Source organism: Daphnia pulex, chromosome 1 (assembly GCF_021134715.1).
Source record: "Daphnia pulex isolate KAP4 chromosome 1, ASM2113471v1".
In the NCBI taxonomy this organism is placed as follows: Eukaryota; Metazoa; Arthropoda; class Branchiopoda; order Diplostraca; family Daphniidae; genus Daphnia; species Daphnia pulex.
Window position 1 is genome coordinate 5,334,181 of NC_060017.1, and position 16,046 is coordinate 5,350,226.

The 16,046-nt window shown below is 40.1% G+C and overlaps 3 protein-coding genes across 3 annotated transcripts; 2 read left to right on the forward strand and 1 right to left on the reverse strand.

The window, feature by feature from the left end:
• Positions 1–6,669: 6,669 nt before the first annotated feature.
• On the forward strand, positions 6,670–8,746 carry LOC124189402. The gene is made up of 5 exons (XM_046582039.1): positions 6,670–6,923; positions 6,990–7,162; positions 7,224–7,414; positions 7,475–7,854; positions 7,919–8,746. The coding sequence occupies exons 1-5, from the start codon at positions 6,797–6,799 to the stop codon at positions 8,578–8,580; spliced, it is 1,533 nt and encodes a 510-aa protein (XP_046437995.1). The 5' UTR covers positions 6,670–6,796; the 3' UTR covers positions 8,581–8,746.
• A 195-nt stretch (positions 8,747–8,941) lies between these two features.
• LOC124189334 lies at positions 8,942–15,355 on the forward strand. The gene is made up of 11 exons (XM_046582033.1): positions 8,942–9,490; positions 9,576–9,684; positions 9,745–9,927; positions 10,068–10,264; positions 10,343–10,591; positions 10,652–10,783; positions 10,848–11,168; positions 11,235–11,526; positions 11,588–13,086; positions 13,163–13,444; positions 13,513–15,355. Exons 1-11 carry the CDS (start codon positions 9,224–9,226, stop codon positions 15,115–15,117), a joined length of 5,136 nt encoding a protein of 1,711 aa, XP_046437989.1. The 5' UTR covers positions 8,942–9,223; the 3' UTR covers positions 15,118–15,355.
• LOC124189450 (respirasome Complex Assembly Factor 1-like) lies at positions 15,250–16,019 on the reverse strand. The gene is made up of 4 exons (XM_046582043.1): positions 15,846–16,019; positions 15,631–15,734; positions 15,433–15,562; positions 15,250–15,355 (listed from the first exon to the last, which is right to left on the reverse strand). The coding sequence occupies exons 1-4, from the start codon at positions 15,924–15,926 to the stop codon at positions 15,317–15,319; spliced, it is 354 nt and encodes a 117-aa protein (XP_046437999.1). The 5' UTR covers positions 15,927–16,019; the 3' UTR covers positions 15,250–15,316.
• Between the last annotated feature and the right edge of the window lie 27 nt (positions 16,020–16,046).

Here is a 16,046-nt window from a genome sequence, read left to right on the forward strand (position 1 = left end):
CATCCTTTTAAAAAGCTGTATATTTTCATCACATCTTTTCCCGCTCCCGCTCATCGAATGGGAAGCTGGCTGCTTATACACCATCGTTTAGTGTCCAGGTATCCCCAGCAGGGCTTCCATTTTTTCTTTTCTATTGTTTTTAGATTCTCTTTTCAGCTTTTTTGGTGATAATAGTGTATATTATATTAGACGCCGGCGATCGGCAGCTGCTTGACGAAGCTGCCGTGCATTTGCCGCGATCGAACCGTAATATGCTGATGGGCCCCAATAACAAACGAGAGGATATAGCCGGGCCGAATAAAAGACAAAGACTCGATTTGAAAACGGAAAAAAAGAATCGATTTTGCATGATATAACAGCGGGGTTTATAGTTATTAAGAGAGCCACTGTTCTCTACCATCAAACAATGGCCGTGCGGAGAGAGAAAAGCTTAAAAAAGCTAAAAAAGCTAACTGGCTTTTATATAGTCTCGGTGGAGGTGAAACGATCAAACGGCCGATAACTGTAAAAGAAAAAGAATAAGAATATCTACCGAGAAGAGAAAGAATTGTATATAAGGTAGTACCTATAGTATATACAACGTTATAACAGATATAAATCCTGACCGCCTTTTCCAGCAGCACACGGTAGTGGCGTGATGGCCGAACGAGAGCCTTTCATTAGTGAATCAGGTGGGAAAAATCGTCGACTCTTAACGTCAAACATCTTCCAACGCATTTTCGGTTATCTGCTGTTGATTATATTTTGAACACCTTCCAAATTCATTCGATGTACTATTCTACTGGACTCTTGTGGACTTCCTTCTTTTTCAAGGCAACGCCCTTTTTCACGACCTTGTGAACAATTCCAAGCGTTCCGAATTTTAGTAGAATCAACTTCGTATAGGACGGACGATGGTGAATAGAAAAGAAATGAACGATTTGAGCATTTGGGTATAGGTATGTGTAGTCTGCATTGTTATTTCCAAGTCTAATGAGATGACATCACACATTGTCGACTGCTGGGAAGAAGAAGAAGCGAGAAAATAAGTTCCCTTTTTGCTTTCTTTCTTTTTTCTTTCTCTCTCCGCTCGTACACGATCGGTTTGGTCGGGTGGCGCGGCCTCGAATGTGAACATAATTGCCAACAGATTGCTTTCGATTCAAATGTCTCCTGGCGTCTTCTTCTTCTTCTTCTTCTTCTTCTCCCCTATCGCTTGAAAAATCGCATCCCAACTCCAAAGTGACAAAGTGTGGGCGGCTCTTTTTGGGATAGTTTCTATCGCCTGCTCTTCGGCGTACCTCCTCAGTCTCTCTCTCTCCGGGAAAGGAGAAGAAATATCATGTCATTTGTCAATGTTCCAGCAAAAGCTTTCTTATACAGTCTGTATACTGCACTGCTGTATAATATACTACACCGAAGCCGTCCAGGCCCTTATGTACGTTACCGGCATTATAAACAACATCTCCGACGAACGCACTTTGTATATTACAACATTTATTCCGATATTATTTAGTCTGCCCGTTTTTGGATCGCCATATCCATATTTTTCGTTTCACTTGAACTCTTTTTTTTTCTTTTACGTAATATTATAGGCTCTCGGTTATCTTTCGTTTTTGAATAATAGCGCACACGCCGACGACTAATGTAAATAACGCGAATGTCCATATGGAGGAGAAGAATAACTGCGTGACGCAACTTTTGACTCTATGTACACCTTTTTGGGGGGGAGGGTTTATTTTTCTTCTTCCGCCATCAAAAGTAACAAAAGTTAAAAGAGAAAATATTTTTTTTGTATTTTATTTTGCATTTAAAAGAAGATAAAAAATAGTAAACGAGTTAAAGGGGGGGTTTGTGCCCGTCTCTCGCTTATACGGCCGTAGAATATAATAATAATAATAATAATAATAGCATTATATAGGTGCGTGTGTGTGTGTATTTATAATACAGTAGATATGTTTTTTGGGGTATTGTAGGAGAGCAGCAGTGCGATGGTTATATGTTGGCCAGGTGTCGCGTCCGCAGTAGATATTTGTCCCCCGCTGGAGTTGCTCGGCCAACCTGCTGGGGGTCCCCTGGTAAAGTCCAACACGTCCCGCTTCTTCTTCTTCTTCTTCTCCTACTTCTTCTTTCAACTCCCAGGAAAGGAAAAGAAAAAATAAGTAAAGAAACGGCTCTACATGGAGGAGGATATTTATATATATATATCTATCTGAAATGCAGTTCCATTTCTTATGTATCCTTATATAAGAGAGCGAGTAGGCTATATACCGCATAGCCGTTTTCTTCGTCTTACATGCGCGATGCGACAGCTCGGCTGGGCGTCTTCTATTCCACAACACAAACTTTTCTTCTTCTTCTTCTTCTTCTTCTTTCTCCGTGAGAGCACCGACCGCAACCGCTGTGTATTTCTTATCATAAAATATATATTTTTATTTTTTTTGGAAAGGAAAGAAATAGTAGAAGTAGTAGTATAGTGACTTTTATACAAGTCAGAAGAAGAAGACAAAAATTGGAAATGTGCTGTGGTGTTCCACAAAAACAAAAAAAAAATACCGAAATTCCGCAAATCAAATAATAAAAAAAGATAAGATATGGTCTGCTTAGCTCACAAATTTATATATATAATACACATACACACGTTTGACTTGAATTGCTGATGTGTTGGGCCCGCAAAGACGGTCTGTGGAAAACTGCTGCTGCTGTCCCCGGCGTGAAAATTTTTCGGCCGCGGGCCTCTGCTCGTGTGAGTCGAACGCGATTCGTGACAAACTCAAATCGGATAATAGCGAAGAAGAGTTTGGAATTGGAACAATGACGAACCGCATCAACAATGTTTTTTTTTCGCATCACCTTTTCACCTTTTCTGACGTCATTATCACAGCCAAATTTTACCGAAAAGAAATGACATGAAATATTGATCAGAACTTTCCCCGTTACATTTTTTTACATCATCGGAGCAAAATTGCATTTGAGAAATTTAACAAAAAATGTAATTGCATAATGTATATAAGTCCGGCATATGTAGTTTAGAGTATATGTATAGTCAAATGAATCAACTAGGAATTTGATTGCACATCCACGAGACGACCAGCAGCTCTGTGCTCTGAATTCTCTCAGCAACTATGCGAGATTGCACCAGTTAGTGTCACACTTGGGGGTTAGCCCCAGCGGTCCGCGATTATTTATCGCCGAGGCCACCCATCAGCAGCAGCAGCAGCAGAAGGTCCAGCAGCATCGGTCGTGTTATTACGTTCTTATTATGGCTATCAGAAAAGAAAAGAAACAAAAATAAGGAGCTTGGCACACAACTTTGTGTGTAATTGAAAAGAAAAAAAAGATCGAGAGAGATTCCAGAAGGGGGAAAAAAGAAAAAAAATGCTAAACAATAAGGACATAAAATAGTCTTTAAAGTGGGCACGGCTTCATGGCCCATAAAGGTGTCGAGTTGACAGGGTACCTCTGGCCGTTTCGGACCAATCAGCGAGCCCTAATAATAGACACACACACACATGTGTGTGTGATGCATAAATAGGAGCAAGATTTACAGTTCATTGATGAATTTTCGCCCATTTTTATATTTTCCCTTCAAGTGGCTGCTGCACCACACGTTGGAAACAATGAGCGGCACCAGCACAGCAGCGCTTCTCTGCTGCTGCCAGTATAATACGCGTGCTGCGTTTATAATGGAAAGAAAGTCTGTGATCCACTCTCGTGACAATGTGTGGTAGGTTCTTTCTTTTCAGCTTTTTCGAAAGTGTCGATGAGATTTTCCCGACGCCAAGAAGTTGCTGCTGCTCGAAGAAGAAGAATATCTAATCCTTTGTCTCTTTGCTGATCAATCATAGATTTTTCATCCGGACTGAAAAGGGAGTCGAGTATATAAAAGTCCTCACGAGAGAAACCAAGCACGGACATTTATTTTCTATAAGTTCCACCAGCATATGATGGGCGGAGAACAAGAGATTCTTATATGTATAATGTTCAGTTGCTGCTGGGTGTGACTATTGGGTGTGTACATACATTTTCGGCGAGTGTATACGTATAAGTACAATGTAATAGGAACGACAAGTCGATTATATTGTTCTCCCTCTTTCATTTCATCGCCTGGGATCAATCGCGCCACACTCTCTCTTATTGCCACCAGCTGAAAACGAGAAAGAAAAAAGTCAAGTGTCTCTATACTGACGACTACATATGCACGATGGATTAATGGAGGTTTTCTGACATATTGACGGGAAACATCATGTTGGAAATGAATAGGGATCGGGAATAAAGAGGATCATCTGAATAGAAAAGGGGGGCGTGTGCTACATATATAGCAAGCGCCAAGTTTTGATTTCCCTCTGGTCATATAGATCTAAAAGAAATAATAAATACAACATATATAATGTACTAAACATTTGGAAAAAATAGGGAGAAGCCGGAGCAACTTGTATTGATTGATGGCGAGCGGGACTGCTGTGTGAGGAGGAGGGGGGAGAGAGAGAAAAGAAGGGCGATGGATGGGAGAAAAGTCATGAAGGACACGACTCTACACACCAAGGTTCCTGTGTGTGTGTGTGTTAGCAGCGAGGAGCAGCCAGGACATAATCAAATCACGAGGACCTACCGAGCATGAAAGACTTGATTTCAGCGCGCTCGCTCTCGTCTATCCCTCACAGTGTGCTAGTATAGCACAGCACCTTTATAGAGTATAGATCTTTTGGGGGGGCTCTCGTGTTCAGCATAACCGACGAGTCCATGTAGAGCAAAGCAGCAGCTCATGATGCAAACAGAACATGTGTGTGTGTGTGTGTCTACACGGAGAGAAAAAAGGGCGAATAAAAGAGAGAGAGTCCCTGCGCTCGTGTTTGTCTATTTCTATAAATCTATTCAGTATATATATATATATATATACCTATGGCGTGTTGATCGAAATCCACTTTGCTCTCTTTCTATATAGTATATGTACTCCCCGGTCGACGACGTTGGCTGTCTATTTGCTTGACTTGCTCCACTGCTTGCTCCTGTGTGTGTGTATAGCCCAGTATATAATGGCCTAACAAAGTTAGAAGATGCCGGCTATATCCTATACGTTGCTGCTTTTATAGACACAAAACACACAGCCAGCCACGGCACGGACTGGAGCCAGCGACAATAAGAGCGGAAAAAGCTCTTGAATGGACACATGATTTTTGCAGGGCAGATAGAACCCCCACTCCCTTTTTCTCTCTATGATGTAAGGTAGTATACAGAGAGAGAGAGAGATTCTATGTAGGCCAGTGTCCTCTTTTTATATGTTCATTTCTTACAAAAAAATATCAATAATAATTTAGAGAGAGCTGGGCCTAGTTCTCCTGCTGGTGCAGCGCGGCCTCAACATCCATAGGCCCCCGGAATTTTATCGTAACGGCTGCGAAACAATAGCGGATACAGTGAGTGCTATATAGTGGATCAGATTTGTCGAGTTGATGCAAACAAGTGTATACAACAGAGAGACCGGTGCTTTATAGCTCAGACTTTCATATGAGCGAGGCGTGAATCAGAAAAAAAGTTGGAAGGAAGGAGAGTGTTGTGTTGGGTGTCGGGTGACGGTGAGGAGGGATTGGATTAATTGAGCGGATCAAAGAGCTCACAAGCGACATCACTGCTGCCGGTGGCTGAACTATACGCGAACTCGGCTCATCGCTTTGTAGATTCCGGTCGACAGGCGGCGATCAAAACAGAGGAGGAAATCGTGTCAAAGGGAAAGAAATAGACAGCGCAACCGGCAGGCAGCAGAGCGGCAATTGGATTAGGTAAATACAGGAGGGGGGACGCCTCCGTAAATATATGGATGTTATTTTTCAGAGGTTTTCCGTGATTTATTATGTACCTCCATAGGATTATTGCTTTCTTTCTGGCTCAGCAATGGATAGAAGTGCGTTCAAAATTCAGTTGTAGTTACAATCTTGAACAAAATTGACAAATCGTTAGCCGGAATAATGTCTGGAAATAGCATACAGAAAAACCTTCCAACTTATAAACCTGAACTAGTAAAATAGGATCATTTTTTTTTGTTCAATGAAAAGCAGGCAGTTGCGACATCTGATGGTCGTTCTTTTTACTTTTTTGTTACTGCCTAGCGTCGGCACTTGGCGGTAAAATCTAGGTTTTTGATTTTTTAAATCTGTTCCAATGTCAGTAACGTGCGTATTATCATAATTGCTATTTGCTAATCATAATAAACTAATCATAATTTCAACCCAAACCTTTATTCTATAAAACATTTCCTCTTAATTTTCGCTATAGACTCTAGGTTTGACTTGTTCTTGTCTCTGCTTCGTTAAAATTCATTCATTCACCTTAACGAGATCTTTCTCTCCACAAAAAAAATGTAAATGGATAGGGAGAATTTGTTAATTTTCTAATCACTAATTCAATGGCCACACAAATTGACAGACAATTTCTTCCCGGTTCGTTTGGGTTTGGTTGTTCACGTAAAAACTGAAGCGTGAAAACACGCGGGATCCGGGAGGTAACATTTACATTTTAAAAATGGACACGAACAAAGGGTTGATGCTTATTTTTTTTCAATTATTTTGTTGCGAATTTTATTTGCAATTTGCATTTTGTTGTGGACAAATTTACAATATATTTTATATTTTGGTTCCATATCGTCTCACACAAATTTTAAAATCTGGCAACCTATTTTCGCGCCCAGTTATTAGGGGAAAGGCTGGGAGTGGGGAAAGAGAAAGAAAATATTTTTCTCAAGGTTTTTTCCGTTGACGTTTTAGCCTTTTAGGGGCATTTTGAGGTTTTTCACTGTATTTTGTTAACTGTTTTCTCCATCATGCCTCAGCCGAAATGGTACGGAAAATCTCTTGCGGGATTGTGTATGGACAATATCGTTGACAACATGGAGAAGTGGACGGCATCGCGTAGTTCAGAGCTCGTTTCTTGTCATTTTTATCATCTGCGTGAGTATGAAATAGTTGGTTATTGTTATTACTGTTATTTTATTATGCTATTTGGACTGCTCACAGCTTATCATTGTCTGGAGTACATGACTGAAAACCACTGTCTAACAGAGGACATGTTTGATTTACTTTTAAACCCACACACGAAAGTTCTGGATTTATTAGATTCATATTTATTACCAGATTTTTCACCCGAAAGAAATCTTCGCATTTGTGGTTTGGCATCGGTCAGATGTTCGGTAATAATTAATTCAGCAATATTATAGAAGTAAATTTATGTATAACTCTTTGCAATCACAGCAACTAACTACACTGAAGATTAATGAAGGCTGTCAATATTATTTAAATGAAAAAAGAAATTCAAAAATGGAAGAGACTTTTTCTTCCATGTTGCAGCTTTTCGAACACCTGCAGATTCTTGATTTGTCTTTCACTATATATGGTGCAAGCTGCATGCTAAATCTTGGATCAACTTGTAAACCAAAAATAAGGTAGGGTCCCCTTTTAAGAAGTTAATTGATTGTACACATATTTCATATTTTTTCCCCTAGCGAGTTGCTAGTCCAACGCTGCCCTGGTGTTACCGATTCCGTAATGCAAGTTTTCTGCAACGGTCAAAGTTCCCTTCAAAAATTATCAGTTAGACAAACGGCAGTGACTCTTATCGGAATTAGATTTGCTATCGAACATTTGCCAGAGCTGGAAGAATTAGATTGCGACAATGATTCTGATATCCTCAACGTTTTTCGTAGTATTCGTAATGAAAAGAGAGAATCAAAAAAATTTTCTTTGACCAAATTGTCTATGTTTGTGCACGACAAAGTCCCCTATGAAAAAGGTAGCGTTTCATTGATGGTTGACATGTGCCCGACGCTCGTCGATCTTTTCCGTATTGGTTACGGCGAAGAATTTACTAATGAGGAGTTGTTAGGTAAGAAAAATCTGAAATGATGGTTTTCGAATGTGTATGGAAATTAAATGCAATTTTATTTCAGATTTTCGAGAACTTAAACTAATAAAAAGTCTCACAATTTCGGATGAATCGTCAATCTGTTTTCGTGGCGGAGTACTTCCTCTTCTACAAGCTCGTGGTCTTACACTTGAAACATTAGCTTTATCCGTGGAAGTAACGAGTGAAGAAGCTTATGTCATCATCGAGTGCTGCCCGAATATTCGCGATTTGACACTTGTTTTAAAAAGTAATTATCGGGAAACTCCTGGACCGGTGGTAGATGGCGTCTACTCTTCTTATTGTTCCCCAAAGGAAGTAATTCCATTAAGGAAGCTGGAAGAAATCTACCTGTCTAACGATATCTTTTTCGCTATTTCACGCGAATTATTGCTATTGCTTTTGTCTTCCCCTGCTCTTACATATGTTTGCATAAGAAAGTGTTTCACTCTTGATGACCAAATCATTGAGGAAGCTTTCACTAAAAACAAATTCAAGTATTTGACCATATTAAAGTTTCTCGATTGTTCTAATGTGAGCCAGAAAGGTATCGATTTCTTCCTGAACGAAACGAATCCTTTGTGCTACATTTATGTAGAAGGCTGTGGAAATGTGAACTTTGATCGGTTGAAGATGATGGTAAAAGAGAAGCACTGGAATATCAAGTTTTTATATAATGATGAAGATGATGAAGATGTGATGCAGTAAGACAATGCGATCCAATATTTTTTACGTTTCGTCCTTTTTCCTGTCTAAATATTTATTTCCTTATGTTTATATACTATATGCTTTCACAAAATGCTCACCTACAAGGAAAAATAATGATGTTTTTGTCATACAATTCTTTATCTGGTATACACGAGTCAAGGTTAAATAGTCGAGGAATTCAATATGTGTCTAATCCGATAATCATGCCTCGGTTTCCGGTTTCGGCATAGCTTGAAAAGGCAAAACAGAGAAGACGAAAATAGTTACTCTTTTCTTTCCGCTAGATGCCACTGACATAAATTTGTTTTTATTTTGGTCGAAGAACTGAGTGTATATGTAACATTTTGTAACAATGCACCTCGTGGACGGATGGCTTCCGAAAACAACTCAATCTAAGATTTTTAAGTTAATTTTATTCAGTAGCAGTCAGTAACTAGTTATTAAAAAGAGTTTATTTTCCATAAGTGTGAAAACTGTCCATTTGCCAATAATCAATTGATTTTTTTCTGGACTTGCTCGAGGAATTCTCACGCAATCTCTCTCACGTTACTATTTCTAAACAATATTGACATACTGCAGGCCTTTACTATGAGGATGACGTGACGGCTCTCATAAGGATGTGACGTCTTTGTGTTTCTCAACCATGTTTATCAGGAAACCACCATTAGGCTCTGGGGACGCCGCCAAAAGCCAAAGCTCCGGGTACATTCATCAGTTTCTCAAGATGTGCCTTTACGGACTGGTCGTCGTCTTGACAGCCGTTTTATTTCGAGTTCACGGTGAAAAGTTTCACTGCGAAAATGGGCAACTTTTTTGCCATTGGACCCGATTGGCCCCATCCAATTGGACTACAGCCTATGGAGATTGTACCCGAAGCGGAGGCTCGCTTATTTTTTCTCAACACTCAGCCGTAAGTTGATGCGATTCTTTTATCGAGTAATGTCCTACGCAATTTCCAAGTATTTTAACCATTTCTTCCTTGATTTTTTACTTAGTACATCGAAGAATGGATGTCAAAAATGAATATCAGCATTTCCAGTGGAAGAGTGTGGTCCAGTTTACATCGCATTAATCACCGTTTCCAGTTGCTTCATGATCAGCCGGGTAAGTTTCGATGAAAATCTCCTTTCTTCATCAGTTTAACATTTGACTTTTTGTGTTCAGCATTCGTACCTATCGCAGCATCCGAATGGGTTCCAGGACATCCTTTACCACGCCAGTGGTCCGAAAAAAGGGATTGCGTCGTTGTTAACCACCGGATGCTCTATGAATCGGTAGACTGCAACTCTTCTTTTGCGATCATCTGCGCCATCAGTATCAACAGGAAAAGCCAGCTGAACAATCTCGGTGAGTGACTTCACCACATAGTTCCGTTATTGCAGCACCACATTTTAAGCAAAAATTTTTAACCTTTATGAAAATAATGTTATTTTCTGTTATTTTTAACCTTTAGCTTTATGTAAATAATTGGCTTTATTTTGTTTAAGTTCTCCCTCACGGGGATCTGCAAGTCAGACTGGTGATCGACCCGAAAGTCTATGAGCAAAGAATCGTGACAAACAACTTGGAAATCGAACGAAATGAAACAAATTTGATGCTCAAATGTAAAGTCACCTATCATGGGTCCCGGAAATTGGAATATTCATGGATAAAAGATGGCGTTTTCATGGGGAATAGCGATTCGGTTTGTCATTAAATATTATAGTTATTAATAGTAGAATTGAATCGTCATTCTTGCAAATTCTACATTTAACATTTGCAGGCTTTGATTCCTGCCACGGTTCATGACAAAAGTAAAACTGTATCGGAAGACGCCCTTTATCAGAAGCAAGGCACTTACCAATGCCAGGTCAAAGCATTTGGCGAGGTGCTAGCAACGCCTTCCAATGCAATCATTGTTACGTATCGCAAGGTGTTGAACGCAGTTGTTTCAATTTCCATACTCAAATCAGCCAAAAATGCCATGAGCATTGATGCAATTATGGGAAAAGTGCGGGATTTCATTCACGAGGTAGGTTACTGAAACAACAAGAAAAATTCTTTCATTGATTCTGAATATTTCCATTCGCAGAATGTTCTCGAGGATCACTTAAAGTTGAGTGATTTCGAGACGTCTTGGGACCCCTTGTATTCTCTACCCATCAGCCCGAACGAAATAGAATACCGGCATTCGCTGTATGTTGACATTGTCAGGCAATATCCGGTAAAAAGAAAAATGTCATAACTGCCTCCGTAACACAAACTTACCTTTAACTTATTTATCTTAGGATGGTACCTTCTTTCACATAATGGACGTCATCAGTGACAAAGTCAACAACAACCAGCAACTACGTTCTCTTTCGGGAGCGGAAAAAATAAGCGTCAAGTGGACGACTTATTGCCCGAAACATAACGAGACGATCACCATTCCACATTCTTCAGAGATTTTTCAAAATTTTTGGCCGCCTTCTTGGGTCACTCCGAATTTAAATCCGATCAGTGAGAAGTTGTTTTGCATCCAGGATAATAACAAAGTCGAATCGCTGACAGACCGGCAGTGCCTACCAGACTTTTCAGAAGGTGCTTCGTTAACGCCGTTAAATCTTGAGGTAGATAATTTTGCGCATTGTTATGATAATCGATTCTTGAATTAATTTTCCAAATGGTTTCAAAAGAAATGCAAAAGGGTAGTCACACAACCCGAAACTCGTTGTCGACATGGCTACCAATGGCTGGAGACTACGCAAGTATGTTTCAAAGTAACCGAAAACGGATCTTGGCATGAAACGATGTCCGCTTGCATGAACGATTGGCCTACTCATGACATGTTGTCCGTCGATTACACAACTCACCATTCCGTCATTGCCCAATACCAACACAACGAAGGAACGCCGCAAGACATGTGGTTGCCAGTTCGTCGCTCGTCTATTTACGGCCCATTACTATACTATTCTTCAGTCAACTATGGTATTTTCTTCTTTTTGGTCTATATACTTGAATGGCTAACAGATATTATTCATTTTTCCAGGTCCAGAAGGAATCAGCTTGCCGAGCACGGTCGAACGCTTCACAAATCTTACAACGGATGAGGATGAATGTGTGTTATTGACGAAGAATTCCAACAGTGAAGTGGTACTTTGTTCCACTAGAGCGATACCAGCGGTCTGCGTTTATCGGCCTAGACGTGGTGCTGAAACAGTGGCATCCAACAACTTGTGCTCACCACCTTGGTTCGGTTACATAATCCAAGGAGGGCAACTTACGTGCTTCTCGCTACTTCAAAGTGTGTTACCTATGAACTGGGAGCAGGCGGGTCTAAACTGTCGTTACCAACACATTGAAATGGCAGCAAATGTGTCCATGGCAACGTTCGAAAATGCGGGGAAAATCCATCAATGGAATGCTGTCCGTTCCAGTGTATACCATACCGGTACTTCGCAACTCAAATCGGCATGGATTGGGTTATTCTGGTCCGAATCCGACGGAAAGTTCTGTTGGCTTAACTCTGAGAAAAATTGCGCATTTCAACACTTTAACTGGCATCCATCAGCTAACTGGACAGACGGTCGCTTTGGCATTATTTCGAATGATACCTGGGATTTGCTGCCCAGTTCTGAATTTCGTCATCATGTCCTTTGCCAAGCTGTGATCGATTTATCTGTGATTCAAAATATCAGAGTAAGTCATACTCCTGACGAATTTGTGCAAGTACAATTGATGCAGGACACACATAACTATCTTAATCTAATGCCAAACTTCTTCGCCAACTTGACGGAACTCTTTTCTCTCGGTTGGAGACCGTGGATTTTTGGTGTCCCACCGGCGACAGAAGTTGGAATTCAAGTCAATTGTTACCTAGATGGAGAAATGATTCAAACGATCAATCTCTTCCCAGATGGTTTTTCACTTCGGCCCAATTTCAGTGTGGCCAAAGTTCTTCATTGCGAGAGTTGGGTGGGTTGGCCACGTCGATTCGTTCGCTCCGAGCCCGTTATCGTGCTACGACCGGACAATTCTTTCGTATACGTGATGATGTTCGACGTATTAGACGGTCACGAATTGCAAGTCGATAATCCAAACAACTCCATCAATTTTCGACCTGACCCCCTGACGGACCTCAGCAAACGATTAGAGAGACTTGGAATCAATGGAGTCACCGTACAAGTTACCGGCCATCGATGGTGGAGCTACAACCAAACGAAGAGTATTCTAGTACGCGCAATGATTACTAGCAGATCGAATAATCAACAGAATTGGCCAGAAATAATGAAGAATGAGTTCCTCTTACAAGAAGAGAATCAATTGTTCTATCAGCTGACACACATCAGGAGTGCAGAAGTTTGCGAACAAGAAACTTTCACAGTTCTGTCCAAAGGAACCACGGAGTTGCTCAATGTAACTTGGAATGAAGTCCCGATTGGAATTGCGTCAGAATCTTCTAATCCATGCGAAACTGTAACCGGCTACCCAATTTTACGAAGATGTATCGGAAATCCCAACACTGGAGCCATTTGGGAACCTTTTAACGTAAAATAATTTTGTTATAAGCTTATAAGGCAGTGTAGTTGGACGCTTTTAAAGATTGCTAATCATTACTTTACAGGAAGAATTTTTGAAATCTAATAATGGCAGTTGCAGACCAGCGACAAATTTACTTACGCAACTGAGAAAATTAACGGATGACGTTACAGAAAATAATACCAACCCATCGAGCGCTTTAGGTAGACTGAGTGAAATCGCGGAGACTAATTGGACAGGATCACCCCATAACGGACCTTTTGGGATTGAAATTGGCCAGGCCGCTCGACTACTCCACGCAAGCGTTCAGCGGATTCCGGAACCTACAGTGCGACAATTTAATGATGTTTCGAAAACTTTAACAACGGTTAGCTATCAGACTTGTGATATCAAATTACCAAAATTATTAAAAACTATTAAATTTCTTTTGTACAGATGTTGGCGTCAAGTCAACTTGGGCAAGCACAATTTTTATCAGGAGTGTCGAACTCTTTGGTGGAAAGCCTAGAGCAAGTTATGGGACACGTTATCATACCAAATGGTCAGGACAGCGTGGTGTTCCAACATCCAATGATGTCGACAGAATCCATCCTGAATCCGTTACATGTCGTAGGATACGGGGCTAACGTAGCCAAAAACAGTTTGGAAGTCCAAAACGGGTCTCGAATTCTTCAAAACGATTCAAAAACTAATTTAGAGGAGGAGCTGGTTAATAGAGATATTGCCATCATTCTACCAGTGGAAGAAATCCGTAAACGCCAAGGTCTCAGAAGATCAGACACTAGTTTACGACTTTCCTTCAGCGTCTTCGCTAATGGCGATCTCTTTGATGCACGGCCTTTCACTTCCATTTTTACGAATGAAGAATCCACTTATGTAGTAGACAGCGCAATTATCGTAGCACAAGTAGGTAATTTAATTATTTCCAACCTGACTGAAAACGTCCGAATTTTCTTCCGTTCACGATCTCAGCATAACCAGTCGGTCATCCCAGTCTGCGTCTTCTGGGACAAGTCATCCTCCGGTGGTTGGTCTCCATTTGGTTGCCAGTATACGGGTAGGAATCAGGATCTGTATATTTGCGAATGCAATCATCTAACTCCGCTAGCCTTACTTTTCCCTTACTTTGATAAAGACAAGACGATTGATAAAGATCACCGAATCGCCCTCAGTCTTATTTCTGTTGTAGGATGCGTCGCTTCAATGATCGGTCTTTCCCTAGTTATATTAACATTTTTCCTATTTAGAAAATGGAGGAAATCTTTAGGAAACAAAATTCTTTTTAATTTCTCGTTGGCTCTCTTCTGTGTGACCGGTTGCTTCCTCTGCGCTGGTTTAGTGACGTTTGATCACAGAGTGTGTAAGGCAACAGCAGCGTCGATGCACTATTTCCTTTTAGCTTCTTTTGCATGGATGGTAGTGGAAGGGATCTATCAGTATCTCCAATACGTTTTGGTTGTTGGAGCGCAAAATTACAAATCCTGCTTCATGAGAAGGGCTAGTCCGCTGGCATGGGGACTTCCTGTATTACCCGTTCTTGGAATTTTCATCTACGATCCAAACCTGTATGTTATAGGCGAGGAATTCTGTTGGTTGGAACTTGAGGCCTTTTATTTCACAGTTTTGATACCCATTTCCATTATGCTGATGTTCAACATCTTCATTTTTATTGGTGTTCTCAAAAGCGTATTTTGCATACAAATGCGGATAGACCTCAGGACATCTCAGTCTGTCAAGACAAGATCTTGGTATCAGTTTCGCATGGCTATTTGTATATTTTTCTTGCTAGGTCTGACTTGGATATTTGGATTTGTATCGATTGGCGATGCTCGACTCGTTTTCGCATATCTATTTTGCATTTTTAATTCACTGCAAGGATTTGCTATTTTTGCTTTCTTTGTTTTGCGGGAGAGGAACGCTCGTAAACTGTGGTTTGAATTCGCCCGAATGTGCAGTGATTCAAAAATAATTAATAGTGGTAAAACCCCTCCGAATAGTCGATCCTCAGACTATGTACTGAAACCTATGTCCAGATACTAAAACATGATTATATCTGTCTTCATTATGTAACACATCTATTCTTGTTATTCTCATCTAGATTATCTTGCTTTTTTAGCTTTTGTAGAAAATTACATGGTATTGTAATAAAAGAAAAAAAAATAGATTTACTGGTTACTTGTTATGCCAATAGCAAGGACAAGTTTATTTCACTTTTGAAAAACTTGTTAGATTGATTATTTTAATGATGAAGGCCTGAGTAAATTATTGTCCAAGTCACCTTTAATAAAAGAAAAAAAATATTTGATATGGCTTCACATTGTTCACACTGAAGTCCTACAAATTTTGTGTACTTACAAGAAAACCTGCAAAAGAGGTCATAAATCCTTCTTTTGTCAATTCCCAGACACCACCATACTCCTCTTCATCAATGGACTGGAAGGAAGTGAAGTAAACATACAAAATACCGGCATTTGCTAATGCAAATCTAAAAATTCAATCATAAATCATTAATGGATGCACACAAGCATGATTTGTTGAAGTGAAAATACTCACAGTGCGAGACCAATAAAGCCTTGTAAAGAAAACACCCCCCAAATAAGACCTAATATTACAGCTATGATTTGTCGAGCCCAATAGATAACATCAAGGAATTCATCCTAATTTAACAAAGGAGAATAAGAAATTCAATTAGCTACCGGTTCTTCTGGTAGGATTACTCGTGCATTCTTTTAAATCTTGATTAAACGTGATTACTTATATTACTATACCTTATCGGGCCACTCGGAATTTTTTGATAACATTCGATTCCACACTGATGGAAGTGAAGGTTTATCTTTTTTGGTTTGCATTTTAAATTTGGCTAAATGAATAAAAACGGCTGGGAAGATGGTACACAACACAACACACTGTCAATTGAGAAGGAAGCAGAGAAGCAGACTAATCAAATGGAAATGTAGCAGACTGCATTT

Coding starts and splice junctions, on each gene's coding strand:
- LOC124189450 (XM_046582043.1), bottom strand. CDS start 15,926: ATGCAAACCAAAAAAGATAAACCTTCACTTCCATCAGTGTGGAATCGA. Junction 15,735..15,845: donor ATTCCGAGTGGCCCGATAAG/GTATAGTAATAT, acceptor TTGTTAAATTAG/GATGAATTCCTTGATGTTAT. Junction 15,563..15,630: donor GGCTTTATTGGTCTCGCACT/GTGAGTATTTTC, acceptor TTGAATTTTTAG/ATTTGCATTAGCAAATGCCG.
- LOC124189334 (XM_046582033.1), top strand. CDS start 9,224: ATGTTTATCAGGAAACCACCATTAGGCTCTGGGGACGCCGCCAAAAGC. Junction 10,592..10,651: donor TGCGGGATTTCATTCACGAG/GTAGGTTACTGA, acceptor TTCCATTCGCAG/AATGTTCTCGAGGATCACTT. Junction 13,087..13,162: donor CCATTTGGGAACCTTTTAAC/GTAAAATAATTT, acceptor ATTACTTTACAG/GAAGAATTTTTGAAATCTAA.
- LOC124189402 (XM_046582039.1), top strand. CDS start 6,797: ATGCCTCAGCCGAAATGGTACGGAAAATCTCTTGCGGGATTGTGTATG. Junction 6,924..6,989: donor TTGTCATTTTTATCATCTGC/GTGAGTATGAAA, acceptor GACTGCTCACAG/CTTATCATTGTCTGGAGTAC. Junction 7,855..7,918: donor TACTAATGAGGAGTTGTTAG/GTAAGAAAAATC, acceptor ATTTTATTTCAG/ATTTTCGAGAACTTAAACTA.